This window comes from Dipodomys merriami, unplaced genomic scaffold, assembly GCF_024711535.1.
Source record: "Dipodomys merriami isolate MVZ:Mamm:240054 unplaced genomic scaffold, mDipMer1.0.p SCAF_69, whole genome shotgun sequence".
Classification (NCBI taxonomy): domain Eukaryota; kingdom Metazoa; phylum Chordata; class Mammalia; order Rodentia; family Heteromyidae; genus Dipodomys; species Dipodomys merriami.
In genome coordinates this window covers 1,550,444-1,565,444 of record NW_027206279.1, presented here as the reverse complement: position 1 = coordinate 1,565,444, position 15,001 = coordinate 1,550,444, and the positions used below count along the sequence as shown (strand labels likewise).

General features: G+C 48.6%; 1 protein-coding gene across 3 annotated transcripts in view; it reads left to right on the top strand.

The window, feature by feature from the left end:
- The first annotated feature begins 3,406 nt into the window (after positions 1–3,406).
- Positions 3,407–15,001, top strand: part of LOC138816170 (neuroendocrine protein 7B2) — a 53,043-nt gene continuing 41,448 nt past the window's right edge. Inside the window, exons 1-8 of one of the 3 annotated variants that reach the window (XM_070005717.1) lie at positions 3,407–3,469; positions 7,853–7,923; positions 9,524–9,620; positions 10,023–10,279; positions 10,997–11,160; positions 11,327–11,473; positions 12,191–12,265; positions 12,959–13,126. In XM_070005717.1, the coding sequence (XP_069861818.1) occupies positions 3,410–3,469; positions 7,853–7,923; positions 9,524–9,620; positions 10,023–10,279; positions 10,997–11,160; positions 11,327–11,473; positions 12,191–12,265; positions 12,959–13,126 (1,039 nt within the window). In that variant the 5' untranslated portion in view covers positions 3,407–3,409. Of the gene's footprint in view, positions 3,470–4,643; positions 5,314–7,852; positions 7,924–9,523; positions 9,621–10,022; positions 10,280–10,996; positions 11,161–11,326; positions 11,474–12,190; positions 12,266–12,958; positions 13,127–15,001 lie in introns of those variants that run through there. The other 2 variants (XM_070005720.1, XM_070005716.1) reach the window with 2 other exon arrangements.

Below are 15,001 nucleotides of genomic sequence, written 5' to 3'. Positions count from 1 at the left end.
AGGCAATGTAACTTGGCCTTCACATGAACACACCTGCCCAGTGCAGACGCTAAAGTCACCAATGGGGTTAAACCTACAGCACTTAAACTTCTGCCGTTTCCTTGGTCTGTCTGTTCTATTGGGGGTGGGGAGGGGTAGGGGGGTTGAGACACTGGACACTGTTTCCAGCTGTCTCGCAGCTTGAAAGGAAAATCTAGACTAGATCAAATAGCTCAGTCACTCTGGGCACCCTGGTGTCCGTCACTTCGTTCCTTTGTGTGGCACAGACCTGCATGCATCTAACTAACCAGCCACAGCTGCCACGTGGTCATTGGAGTGCGCAGCCTGGCACAGCCCTTCCAGAATACACAAGGGGTGAACTCAGAGCCTCTGAGTTCCTCCTGCGGTGAAGACCTTCATCCCTACATTGAATGATCGTTCCCTCATAAGTGCTACTTACCCTGAAGGGGCAATCATGCTTCTGATCTCTGTCCAAATGTTCTGTTCCCGTGGCTCAGGTTTCTGTCAGGGAAAGCTAGGCTACTCCACCTTTCATGGAGACAATGAGGCATCCCCAGAGGAGGGCAGGGATGACACACGAGGCGGGCATCAAGGCCTCAGCCGGTCCGGGGCTCCGTGGTTCTGAGCTGCGGGGAAAAATCCCTTCCTGACTGCAGTCAGCAGGTCGACTGTTCACTGCCAGGTGAGCTCTCTCTCTGTTCACACTTCATGTATTTCACACCCCGGCTTGGTTCTGATGACACTGCCACTGTCACTGGATGCAAGTGGCACCCGTTTCTCAGATAAGTTCACACACCTGCAGAACAGCCAGGCCTGTACCGGGTGTCAGTCAGCTGGGAGTGACCTGGGCACTGACAGCACTGGCGTGCGGTAGAGGTGGGGGGGGGGGGGGAGGAGTACCGGTGAGGCCCTGAGCTAGGCCGCGCCTGCGCCCTGGTGGCCAGGGGACGTCCCTAGTGATGGGCACAGGCAGCTGTACTGCACACCAACACTCTCCCCGAGTCCACAGCTGCTTCCATCTGGGCCTCTTCCTCCAGATTCTTCCCGAGGTTGGTGCTTCTGCAGTTTGTGCCACTAACGTGGACTTTTTAAGGAATTCACTCTTAGCTGGTGCCATGTGCACCGCACCGGGGGCCCAGGGTAGGGATGCAGGGTGTGGACCTGCTCTTCCATTCCCTGCTCCCCAGCGAGCTGACAACCACAACTGGACCCAACCATGAAATTCTACAAGAGCAGCGGTAGTGAGGAAGATGGTCAGAAAGCAACCGTAGCTCAAGGAAAAATAAAATCTTTATGTGAAACAACAGGAGTCTAAGGAAGCGGCCTCCCAGACTGAGTTCAGCTTCCAGGGTAACACAGATCGAGTTAATGATGTCTCCCATGGCTCCGAGGCAAGTCGGAAACGGCAGGGCGCAGGCTAGCAGAGATGCGCTTCATCGAGCTTGGGGAGGACCGGGAGCCAGGTCTGGGGGCTGGGATGCCCCCCGTGGCGGGCACCCGCCAGCAGCCATTGCCAGGCCTTCTCCTTGTCTGTTTCCCCACCGGAAATCAATGGCTCCATTTTTTGGTGGTTAAGAGGCTTTTATACTGAAGTAACCTCCAAGGTGCAATGCCAGGAAATGAGGCTTATTAGCACAGGCACCACTGAAAAAAATCCCAATTCCATTTCACCCCGGTGTTTATGCTCACCTCAGGAGAGATTAAAGTGAGTCTGTTTAGAAAAAGGAAATTTCCAAAGCCCTTGGGAGAAGAACTGAAGAGGTTTTCCTGCTGTAAAAGGGCGGTTAGAGACCGAAGAATTTGCTCAAATTCATGTCCTTTTCCAGATGAATGGTAATTGCTACTTGGATTTAAGTCAATATTTTAGTCAATGAAGATCAATAAAAGATACCAAATTTCCTCCCTGCCACCTTGTTTAGAAACATCTTCTCAATAGAAACCTCCTAGGGAATTATTTAATTTTCTCAACATCATTTTAGTATTTTAAAAAAACCTGACTCAAAAATCCTTATGAGCCTTGTGTGAGCTTACGTACACACCGGCACGTGAGCACTTTCCTACGCACTCTCAGAATCTCTGTAAGTTGTTTTGTTTTAGAGACAGGCTCTTTCCATGTAGTCAATGCTGACCTGGAGTGCACACACTTCATGCTTTGAGCTTCCGCGTGCTGAGGTTATAGGAATATGCCACCACGCTGGCCAACGGGTAAGCTTTTCAGGTGACTGCATAGTGGTCATATTCTTTGGACTGTAAGCTCAGGAAGATTCTCTTAAAGCACAGCCACAGTGGACATGGCTTTTGTGTACTCATCTGGCTCCTGACTTACAGCTGTTTGATGTTCAACTTTTTGGATATATGGTGGTGGGTGTGAAACCCACCTACTTTCATTAGAAACTGTGCTTCAAATTTTGATCATTTTTCAGCCTAGCAGCATGTAGTGACATACTACTCCGAGATGCTCGGCAGAGGAAAGCTGCCCTGCTGCTATATTGCCATGAACCTTGAGGACATAATAGGAAGGAAATACACTGGTCACAAAAGATTACCGTTGTGTGATTCTGTTTATGTGATTTATTTGATGCGACTCAAGTAGCCCCTGGAGACAGAAAGCAGAGTGGTGCTCCCAGGATAGCAGGAGGGAGGTGGAGAGCTTCTACCGTCTCCTCCCTCAAACTCACAAGTTCTGAGACACTAACTTGAGTCTGTGGCTCACGTGGTAAAGTGCCAGCCTTGAGCAACAAGGCCAAGACCCTGAGTTTGAGCCCAAGAAATGGCACCATAGGAAAAACTGGCACACAAAAACAAATTTATTCTAGAAATAAGTTTCAATATTAAATTCTTTCTTCAGAAAGAAACTTCAGTACAGAAAACTGGTTTTAGTATAGTTTCAAGAAACATGAAAGTAAAATGCAATCGGGGAAACGTGACCATACCAGAAAAAGAAAAAGAAGAAAATAAATGGATGGACCTGGAGTGGCTGCTGGAGCCTGCTGCAATCCCAGGACTCTGAAGGCCAGGCGTGAAGGTCCCACGTTCAAGGTTAGCTTGAGCTACACAGCAAGGCAAGGTCTGAAACCAACAGAACCAAAAATACGGAGGTAGTTCACTTTCATTTTGCCCGTGTGGTGGGCAAAGCTGTTTGTTTGCCTCTGCTACAGACCGAGCAGCTGACCAAAGTCAGTGTGCTCCCACTACCCCACTGGCTGGTTTAGTAACAGCACAGACTGGAGGGCCAGTTGCTCTACCCAGGCCCAGAGGGCCTTGCTTTGCGTTCCTTTACCCCCCTCTGGTGGTAAACTCTGACTTTTTAGGCCGCTGGTGAACGCATCAATGTCATCAATGTTGTCTTTGATGCACGCACTGAGCGCTGTGCGTCGTCTCCTCCTGCCTGCGCGTGTGTAAAGCCGTGATGGTGGTGTCGGGACGCTGTCTGGGCCCCGCTTCCGCCCGCACCGGCGCGGGGGACAAGGTCGGGGCGGGGGCCGGGCTGGTTAGAACTACTCACCGGCTCACCTCCTCTCCCGGCACGGGCACTGCACCGGCCCCTCTCCCCGAGAAGTGGGGGCCCCGGCGCGGGTGTGGGGGCCCCGGCGCGGGTGTGGGGGGCCCCCGGCGCGGGTGTGGGGGGGCCCCGGCGCGGGTCTGCGGGCCCTGCGCACCGCACCGCTCGCCCCCCGTCCCGCAGGTGCAGGCGGCCCAGGAGGCCGGGCTGGGCGCGAGCAAGCGCTCGGGGCTGGGCAGGGGCTCTAGGGTCGAGGCTCGCCGGGCTGCCCGAGCCCCGGGTTCGATTCCTCGGCCCCCCACGAGCAGGAAGGGCCGGAAGTGGAGCTGTGGCGCCTCGGGCTGAGGAGCTGAGGGCGGCACCCAGGACCCGAGTTCGAGACCCAGGTCGGAAAATGAGCAAGTGTGCGGGGGGGGGGGGGGCTCGGGTCAGGCGGACGCTCCCGCCCCAGCCCGGGTCCCGCGGAGCTCCGGGGTGAGGCCGCCCGGGCGCACCCCCCCCGCCCCCGTCCCCGGCGAGGCCCCCGTCCCCGGCGAGGCCCCCGTCCCGGCGAGGCCCCCACCGCGGGGCGGCCGGCCGGCCCCGGCTGAACGTGGCTCCCCTCGCGGTCCGTAGACGCGCGTCCCGCCCCCGGAGGCCCTCGGCTGCGCCGGGCGGGGAAGAAGAGCCTCAGGCGTCTACCGCGTTGCCCGCAGCGTGGTGCCTGAGAGGCGCGGTCCGCCCGCGCTGACGCGAGTTCTCCGGCGGGCGCGGGGCGGACGCGGGGCGGGCGCAGCGCGCTCCTCCCGCCACCGTCCCCAGGGCGCCCCGCCGCGCCCCCGGCCCGCGGCTGCTCCGTCAGGCGGCCGCCGGACAGCCCCGGGGTCCTGATTTTGAAAAGCGCAGCGGACCAATCAGAGGCGGGCGCCGCTGGGCGCTGCCGTTTGACTGTGCGGGGCCGGTGCCGCAGCGCGTCCGGGCGGAGCCGGGCCGGGCGGGGCGGCTCGGGGTCAGCGCCGGAGCTGGGCCGCGCGCTGCGGCCTGCCAGACGCGGTGACGGCGGCCACCAGCCCGGGCGGGGACCGGGACCGCGAGGCTGCTGAGCAGCCGGCGGCGGGGCGCGGGGCGGCGGGCGCGGGGCGCCTCCGCGTGGACTGGGCCCGGGGGCGGGCGGGGAAGAGGATGGCTGGAGGTGGCCGGAAGTGGTGAGAGGCTGCGCCGGGCGCCGGCCTCGGTGACCGGTAGAGAGGCCGGAAGGGGGTCCAGACAGGAAGGGAGGCAGGAAGGGAGGTCCAGACAGGGGGAGGCCGGAAGGGAGGTCCAGACAGGAAGGGAGGCAGGAAGGGAGTCCGGACAGGAAGGGAGGCCGGAAGGGAGGTCCAGACAGGGGGAGGCCGGAAGGGAGGTGCGGACAGGAAGGGAGGTCGGAAGGGAGATCTAAACAGGAAAGGAGGCCGGAAGGAGGTGCGACCGGAAGGGAGGCCAGAAGGGAGGTTCAGACAGGAAGAGAGCCGGAAGGGAGGTGCAGACAGGAAGAGAGCCGGAAGGGAGGTTCAGGCCGGAAGGGAGGTGCAGACAGGAAGGGAGGCCGGAGGGAGGTTCAGGCCGGAAGGGAGGCCGGAGGGAGGAGTGGGCCGCAGGGAGGGCGGCGAGGGCCGAGGCTCGGTGTCGGCGGGCTGCCTGCCCGGCGGGGCGGTGGGGCCGGGATGTGGGACCCCGGGCTGGTCCGGCTGGCGCTGGCGCAGCAGCTGCGGGCCGCCTACGGCATCAAGGTCAAGGGCGGCCGCGGGCCGGGCGAGCGCCGGAGGCGCGGGGCGGCGGCGGCGGCGGCGGTAAGTGGGGCCTCGGGCCGGCCGGCTCTGCGCTTGGTGAACTTCATCTCTGTCGGTCCCTGGGCTTGAACCCGGGGCCTGGGCGCTCTACCGCAGGAGCCACGGCGCCACTGCCGGGTTCCCGGCGGATCCTGCCCGGGCTGGCTTTGAACCGCGGCCCGCCCCGCTCTGGGAGCTGGTCAGTCGCCGGGCGCTGCGGGCGCTGAGCCTCTCCCCGCGTGGAGACCCCCGGCCCCGCCTTGCTGGTGGGCAGGGGCCGTGGCCTTTCCAACCCAGTCGGTGTGCCCACCAGGGAGAGCAGCGGCCTGCTGCTGGGCCCAGCGCGTGGAGGCAGGCCTGGCAGCCTGCGGGGAGCCGGGCCCTGCCTGGGGCAGGCCTCCCCACACCCCGGCCCTGCCTGGGACAGGCCTCCCCACACCCCGGCCCTGCCTGGGACAGGCCTCCCCACGCCCCGGCCCTGCCTGGGACAGGCCTCCCCACGCCCCGGCCCTGCCTGGGACAGGCCTCCCCACGCCCCGGCCCTGCCTGGGACAGGCCTCCCCACGCCCCGGCCCTGCCTGGGACAGGCCTCCCCACGCCCCGGCCCTGCCTGGGACAGGCCTCCCCACGCCGGGACAGGCCTCCCCACGCCCTGGCAGCCCGCGGATGAGCCCCGGCCCTGCCTGGGCCAGGCCCGCTGTGCTGAGCTACCTCCTCAGCCGAGCCACTCCTTTGAAAAATGAGAAATGAATGCCTGACAGCTTTTGGTGAGGTGATGGTGGTGGAGATCAGGGGGTTTTGAGGATGGTTTTAATACCGTGTGTGCACCACCAAGAATGTAGTTGTGAAAAATAAAGTGCCTATAAGGCACTTGCTTTAAGTGTATGTGCTTGCTTTATTGGTACATGGCAACAAAAACTAATAATTAGCTTGCATGGCTTTTTAATAGTTTATATTTCTGGGGGAAAAAAAGGATTTAGTGGTGAAAACTACTTAAAATAATTCCCATACACTTGACAGCTTTTAAATTTTGGAGGAATTGTGTGTGCTGTTTGCAAATTAATAATATGCATTTATTATATACTTAAGCATTACTATGTGTAATCCTGAGTTTCCCATATCTTGTTTAATATGGATTTTTAACTGTTGAACTGGAAAAGCTAACACTCAGTTTCACAAGCTTCTGAGTCCCTCCCTTTAAAGTGGTGTTTTACGTGTTGGAGATGCAGCTCTGTGGGAGGGGGCTTGGCTGGTGTGCGTAAGGCCCTCTTGCCACAAGTGTAATGGTATTTATGTTGTCTTCCCTTGGGTTTTATAGGGGATTTAAGAAAGATCAGGTCAGCAGGTAAGCAGCAGCACAGGCCCGTCAGATGTGACTTCAGAAAACACTTACCATCTGTCTGCATTCTCATGGATGGTTGTATTGTGGAAGTTCAGCTCGAAACACTAATTGTATTAGTGTTTATCGTCTAATGGAGAAATACAGAAGATTATTCTTTTCTAAGTGTGTGTACCTAATGAGATAGGTAATTTGAAGATGGATTTATTTTATTTTTGGTAGTATTAGGGTTTGAACTTAGGGTCTTATTTTTTTTTTTTGGGTCCGGTCGTCGGGCCTGAACTCTGGGGCCTGGGCGCTCGCTCTCCCTCAGCTCAAGGCGAGCGCTCTACCATTTGAGCCACAGCGCCACTTCCGGCTTTTTTCTTTTTGCTTATGTGGTGCTGAGGAATCGAACCCAGGGCCTCAGGCATGCAAGGCAAGACTGAGCCACTTTCCCAGCCCCGAACTTAGGGTCTTATACTTGCTGGGCTGGCTTGCTTGCCTGGTATTCTTACCCACATGAGTTATGTCTCTATCCCTGCTTCTTGCTGGTTATTTTGGGGATGGAGTGTCATGGACTTTTCTGCCTGTGCTAACTTCAGATTACAAATCTCCAGATATCTCCTCCTGAGTAGTTAGGATTAAAGTATAAGCCACAGGTACCTGACTGGAAATTGCTTCTTAGGTCTGGTGTTAGCTAATAGTAAATTCTTGAGGGTCTGTTTGTTTTTGGTGCTGGTCCTGAGACTTAAACTCAGGGCCTGGGTACTGTCCTAGTGTAGTTTGCTCAGGGATAGTGCTTTGTCCACCCACCACCTGAGCCACAACTTCACTTCTTGCTTTTTTTGGTGGTTAATTGGAGATAAGAGTCTCATGGACTTTTCTTCCTGGGTTGAAAGTATTAGAAACCTTAAAGAAAAGACTCATGCTTTTCTACTACATAAAATTCAAAATGCAATTTTATGAGATTACATTATAATGACTGAGTGGCTGGGCATAGTGGTGCATGCCTGTTATCATCACAGCTACTTAGGAGGTAAAGGCTCATGGCCCAAAGTTGGTGCAAGAACTTACCCAGAAACACACGAAAAGCAAAAATTATTAAGGACAATGGCTCAAGTGTGGAGCACTCAGCTAGCAAACATGAGGCTCTGAGTTCTTTGACTTCAAATGTTTTATTTTGTCCAATGTTGACAATTTATGTCTACTTTTGGTAAAATACTGAATTTGTCATTTCAGGGTAAAATATTTGGAGTTCCTGTTCGTGCGCTGCCCCATTCTGTTGTACCAGAATATGGAAACATTCCAAGGTAAGCAGAGCTGGAAGTGAATCCTGTCAGCCGGCCTTTAGGGGGCTTAGAAAGAAACAGTTGGTGGATTCACACACAGGTTCCGAGCTAGCAAATTACGGCATTTCTTAACATGAGCTAATGTAAACGCACAAACTAGAACTTGTACATCATTTCAGTATATAAATTGTGCTTCTTTGCAGGATTTGAATTTTAGTATCCAGTAATGAGTAAATGTTAAAAATCAATTTTTTGTTATTTGTGTCATACTGAAGCTCAAACTCAGTGCTTGGGTATTGTCCCTGAGTTCTTTTGCTCACGGCTAGTGTGCTATGACTTTTAACCACAGCTCCACATTTGGCTTTTTGGTACTTAATTGGAGATAAGAGTCTCACCAACTTCCCTGCCTGGGCTGGCTTTAAACAGTGATCCTCACACTGAAACCTCCTAAGTGGCTAGGATTGCAGGTGTGAGCCCAGCTACTGTTACATATATGGGGGGGGGGGGCCTTGATTTTCCCATAATAGAAACCAACCTGTATTAACTTCAACATTAGGAATCACAAAATCTTAAAGCTAGGAATGACTAAATTTTTATTACCATTTCTTGGTTCTTTAAAAAAAAATATTGGTATTGGTAGCACACTCACGTAGTCCTAGCTATTTAGGAGGCTGATATCTGTGGATCACGATTCAACATCAGCATGAGGAGGAAAGTCTATGAGACTCCTATCTCCAGTTAATCACCCAAAAGCTGTTAGTAGAGTTGTGGCTTGATAGAGCACTAGCTTTGAGCAAAGTAGCTCAGGGACAGCACTCAGGTTCTGAGTTCAAGCCCCAGGACTAGAACAAAAAAAATAACAAAAATCCGTCCAACCCTCTGTGTGCAGGGGTGGCTTGACACTCAGCTGTCACGCTCAGCCGTCACGCACCAGTATAGCTAGATCATCTGTTTACCTGACCTATAGTTTGATTTTTTTGGGGGGGTGGGAGTACAAGCTGTTAAATGTATTTGTCTCTAAAGCTAACATAGGTTGAGGTTATTGTTTAGAGTTTTTTTAAAAAAATGAGTATGTGCCCCTAAATGTGAGCAAGATTGTAAGGCCTGGGATGTATCCTCTTTTTCTGAGTAATAGTGTTGAGGTGAGGGAAACTTACTTTTGGGAAAATGCAGTAGATGGTAGCTATTTAAAGCTATGTATGCTCTCTGCGGTCAGTCTGGCATGTAGACGTCAGGTAAAGAGAAGCCAGAGAAGCTCGGGAAGGAGCTGCTAGGGAGGTAATAGGAGATTGAGTCAGATGGGTCAAGCATCATACAGAATGAGTGAACCGTGGATTTGGCACAGCAGAGTCCAGGGCCGGCCTTAGTGGGAGTGGTGTCGTTTGAGTATTGAGAGCAAATATGATTGGAGAGAGGTGAGTGAAGGCCTGCCCGGTGCATGTGGGTGAGGCCAGGAACAGCCTTGTGCTATGACAGGAAGCAGATTCCAGAGAAAGCGGGGCTCAGAAGAGTGTAGGAAGCAAGGAGGACCCTGAAAGGAAGCTATCAGCAGGGCTGCCGGGACTGGGACCTGGTGCTTGTCTGCGGGGGGTCCCGCCACAGGGAAAGGTTTCTCTTGCAGCTTTCTTGTGGATGCCTGCACATCTTTGGAAGCCCACATTCACACTGAAGGACTGTTTAGGAAATCAGGATCTGTTACTCGTCTAAAAGCACTAAAGGTAAGCATACCCCTGGGCTACGTATTTCATTTGTACCATTTTCTGATTGGGTTCTTGATGACTGAGATGTTTCGAACTTAATTGATAGAAATTGAGTTTACAAGTAGCTTTTATTCCTGGCAGAAGGAATCTTTTTTTTTTTTTTTTCCCCTGAAGAAATTCTATATTGTTTTTATACTGCTTTCAAAGTTTACAGAGGACTTTCAAAATTCATTGTTCTCATTCCTATAAAGTTATATATTAAAATTTTCTGCTTTAGCCTTATAGAAAGGAGTAATGCATATAGAAATACGTGAAGAGAAACTTATAAAAGAAAGCTTGTTAATTACAGATGATAATGGTTCAGTTATTTGCAATAAGCACTATGCCTGAGGCCTGCTCACACTGTCTCATTCATTTCAGAGCAAAGTGGATGATGGTGATGAAGGTGGCCTGTCTTCCGCACTGCCTTGTGATGTTGCAGGGCTCCTCAAGCAGTTTTTCAGGGAATTGCCTGAGCCCATCCTCCCAGCTGATTTGCATGAAGCACTTTTCAGAGCACAGCAGTTGGGAACAGAGGAGAAGAGTAAAGCTACATTGTTGCTCTCCTGTCTTATGACCAATCATACAGTTGATATCCTGAGATACTTCTTTAGCTTTCTCAGGAATGTTTCTCTTAGGTAAGTGGCAATTAAAAAGTCTTGAGAATGACTTTAATTTCTCAACTTCCTAAAGATGTACTGCTGTAGGACATTATTGATGTCATTGTATAAGTGACATTTGTTTGGAACGGAAATTTTGCTAAGGAGTTATTTTCTTACTATGTATAAGAACTATAGCCTGTATATTTTATTTATATAATTTAAGAAACAAATTATTTAATGTCTTTACCTAGAGTTAGTGTAAAAATGCTTTAATGACATAATTTATAAATTTAACTCAACTGAGTGGCTACTGTTCACTGTGTTGCTTTTTATGTTTTTGCTATTAGTGAGCATATTTTATTTTACATATACTTACTTTACATATACTTGCTACCTTCTTATGATTAAAATCCAATAAATGTTCAGCTTGTGTGAAGGAGTCCATGTGAGCTCTGATTGGCATGGTTTTTGTGGATCATATTTAAGTGCAGAGAGGCCATGTGTTTTTGGTTCCTGTGTTTTTTCTGTTACTTTGTTCTGTGTTGCTGGGGCTCAGCAGGACTGTGCTTTGTAGGCAAGCTCTACCACTGAGCTTTACTCCTAGTGTTATGCCTTTTTCTTTAAGCCAGTTGTGTAGATGAACAGAGGGATAAGTTATTTTGACCTGTGTATAACTGATAAAGATGTCTGTGTAGTGTTCTTGATAGTGTTAGTTTAACTTTCTGTGCTTTTACCTTTTCTCCATCCTTAAAGAGCCAGTGAGAATAAGATGGATAGCAGCAACCTTGCTGTCATATTTGCACCAAATCTTCTTCAGACAAATGAAGGGCATGAGAAGATGTCTGCTAACACGGAAAAAAAGCTACGATTACAGGCTGCAGTAGTACAGACTCTTATTGATTACGCACCTGACATTGGTAAGGTGTAGCTACACTATTGAGTAGTGGGATTTATTGGAATGAGGGCAGTCCCAGCTGCAAATGAACTAGGAAAGTAGCTGGTAGGAAGTTGGCATATTACTTCTGCACACATTTTAGGGGAATGAGGAAGGGTAATAGTTACCTTTCAACCATTTTTATTAAGGGCGTGTACCAGACTTCATCCTAGAAAAGATGCCAGCTATGTTGGGAATTGATGGTCTGTGTGCTACTCCATTACTGGAAGGTTTTGAAGAAGGTGAATGTGAAACTCCTGGTGAGTGCAAGAGGAAACGAAGACAGAGTGTCGGAGGTACGTGATTGTCTCACTTAAGCAAGGCATTGATTTGCTTTTATCTACCTGTCCTTTAAGCATAAATAACCATAGCTGTTTATGTGTCTTTTGATGCTTATGGCATAGTTAGAAAAATTAGATATGGGCATGTTAAAAGATTCTAATATTAAGCTGGTGCCTGTGGCTCACACCTATAATCCCTGTAATCAGGAAGTGGAGATGTGGGGATCTAGATTCAGAGCCAGCCAGAGCAGCAAAGTCTGTGAGACTTTTTTGTTTGTCCTAGGGCTTGAACTCTGGGCGTGGGCACTGTCCCTGAGCCCTTCAGCTCAGTGCTCTACCGCTTAAGCCACAGGGCCACTTCAGTTTTCTAGTGGTTTATTGGAGATAAGAGTCTCACAAACTTTCCTGCCTGGGCTGGCTTTGGATTTGGACTGTGATCCTCAGATTGCAGCCTCCTGCATAGTTAGGATACAGGCGTGAGCCGCTGGCACCTGGCTGTGAGACTCTTATCTCCAATTAACCACCAAAAAATTGGAAGTGCAGCTGTGGCTCAAGTAGTAGTATGCACAAAAGCTTAGGACAGTGCCCAGGCCCAGAGTCCAAGCTCTGGGACTAGCACATACACATAAAAAAGTCTTTAGCTCATCTGGAGGTTTTAAGACTATTAATAGCATTGATAGGTAAAGGTTATATTTTAATTGATTATGTGATTTTATGTACCTTGCATTTCAGATTTTGTTAATGGAGCCCTCAATAAACTTAAATATAACAGAACACCTTCTGTTACACCTCAACAGGATAGAGCTGGTATGTGTTTGTTAGATATATATCTAATTCAAAGACAACTATAGTAATTTATAAAAAAAAAAATTAGAAAAATAGTTACCTAACTTATTTAATTAACCAAGTTGAGTTTAATCAAAGCCAAGTGTTTTCCATGGAGGTATTGTATTGTGTATATACTGTTTCATGATATTGCTAATTACATTGGTTAAATTGAACCTAAGATGTAAGATTGTTTGTCTTTTGCCATATTTTAATTTTTTAAATCATTATCTTTACATAGTTGTATTTAATGTTCTTAATCATTTTCAGTTTGGATGTTATTTCAATGCTGTTGAACTTGTAAATATAACCTCATTTTGTTTTAGAACCAGGAATTTATTGTTACATGTTCTATTTTATCCTGTGCCTGTCAGGTTATCAGACAACAAAACCTCTATTTTTTTTTCTGTAGTAAAGAAATGAACTGGTAAGTCTCAGTTGTAATGAGAAGCAAACAGATCAGTCTTGGTTTCAACATCTTGAGTATAATTTCTTTCCTCGTGTTAGTATTCTGTAGCTTTAAATAATTGCAGAGTATTTAGTCATATGACATGTTTGACAATGGAAATGTATCTCCTGCATTTTTGCTATCTCTAAGTAATAGCTTTATAATTGAGAAAAGCTTTTGTATTTTACCAACTCTGGGAGAAACAATAATTGGTTTTTTGTTTTCAGGTCAGCTCTCTGTATCACCAGTGATTTTTACACCAAATGCTAAACGCAAATTGCCAGTAGATTCTTCCCATGGCTGCTCAAGTAAGAAAAGGAAGTCCATCAAGCACAGTTTTAACTTTGAGCTGTTGCCGAGCAATCTCTTCAGTAGCAGTTCTACACCCGTATCAGGTAGCAAACAGAACTTAAGAAATGGAGTCATAAACAGTAAAGACAAATTTCTGTTCTTAGCAATGAGCTATTTCAAATTATTACCACTCTTAAGAGCCAACATTTTATTTTGTTTTATCAAATCTGAATGTTTGTAAGATCTACTGAAGATAGTTTTAATAGGGGTATGTGTGTGTGTGTGCATGTGTGTGTGTGTTAGCCATGTCTATTGAAAGTGAAGAGAAATAACTCATGAAGAGTTTGTCTTCTGCAGATAATGGTGCCACTCAGGCTTTATGTTACTGGAATCCTACCTTCATTACATCTGGACCCATAACTGATCACTTCTGAATATGGTGGTTATTACCACTGTTTTAGTTTTTAGTTTTATTGACTGTACATGGTAATTACATATTTATGGGGAACCGTGTGGTGTTTCAGTATGTGTATATTTGGCCAGCACAGGAAGTTTCATGTTACTCCTGACATTTTACCAGTTCTTAGTTTGGGGATTATTTAGAACCCTCTCCATTAGCTATTTTTATTTATTTATTTTGGATGCTGGTCATGGGGCTTGAACTCAGGGCCTGAGGGTAGTCACTGAGCTTTTGTGTTCAAGACTAGTGTTCTGCCACTTTTGAAGTATAGCTCCACTTCTGGATTTTTTGGTGGTTAATTAGAAATAAAATGCTCACAGACATTACTATCTGGACTGGCTTTGGACTGTGATCCTCAGACCTTAGCCTCCTGAGTAAGTGGAATTACAAGGGTGAGCCACCAGTACCCTACTCCATTAGCTATTATTTTTGTTACTGTAGGCTTAGATTTAATTGATTCTCTTAGCATGTGCAGTATATAGCAATTGATCATAAACTTGATGATTAAACACGAAAATCTAAGCCCAGGGTCCCTCCATCTTCTGTCTGCCTCATAAACTCTCTCTCTCTCTCTCTCTCTCTCTCTCTCTCTCTGTGTGTGTGTGTGTGTGTGTGTGTGTGTGTGTGTGTGTGTGTGTGTGTGTGTGTGTGTGTGTGTGTGTGTGTGTGTGTGTGTGTGTGTGTGTGTGTGTGTGTGTGTGTGTGTGTGTTTTGAAAGTTTTATTTTGAGCCCAGTGCTGAGCTAGGACCCCTTCTTCCCCAAAATGTTTTCTTTTGTCTATGTTGTGTGTGTGTGTGTGTGTGTGTGTTTTGAAAGTTTTATTTTGAGCCCAGTGCTGAGCTAGGACCCCTTCTTCCCCAAAATGTTTTCTTTTGTCTATGTTATGCCAGAGATTCTAGACTTAAACTCCCTAAAAGTAACAGTAATAATGTTCTTACAGTTAGGAACATTTTACCTGCCTTTGCTTGTTAGCATTACAACAAAGAATGACCCTTTGCTTCCTCCTCTAATTGTTCTTCACAATGGATGAATTTTACTATTATTCAGTTATTAAAAAGTTCAACAATACTTCCATTACTTTTAATTAACCTTTTTTGTTGTTGTTGGTCATGGGTCTTGAACTCTGGGCCTCAACTCTTCAGCTCAAGGCTAGCACTCTACCACTTGAGCTACAGCGCCACTTCCGTTTTTTTTTGGTGGTTTATTGGAGATAAGAGTCCCACAGACTTTCCTTCCCCGGGCTGGCTTTGAACCACTATCCTCAGATCTCAGCCTCCTAAGTAGCTAGGATGACAGGCGTGAACCACCAGTGCCTGGCCTTAACCATTTTTATTTGACTGTACTTTCTCAATTCAAAGTAAATTCCATCTGTAAGATTGAAAATAGATGGATTTTTGAGTTTGAGTTTTGGCATTTTTTTCTCAGTTAAGGCAGCGAAATGAATCTGCAGTCACCATGGTATCTATTTATAGCTTTCTTATGTGATAAATTTATCATTCTGACTGTACCTCCTTAGGA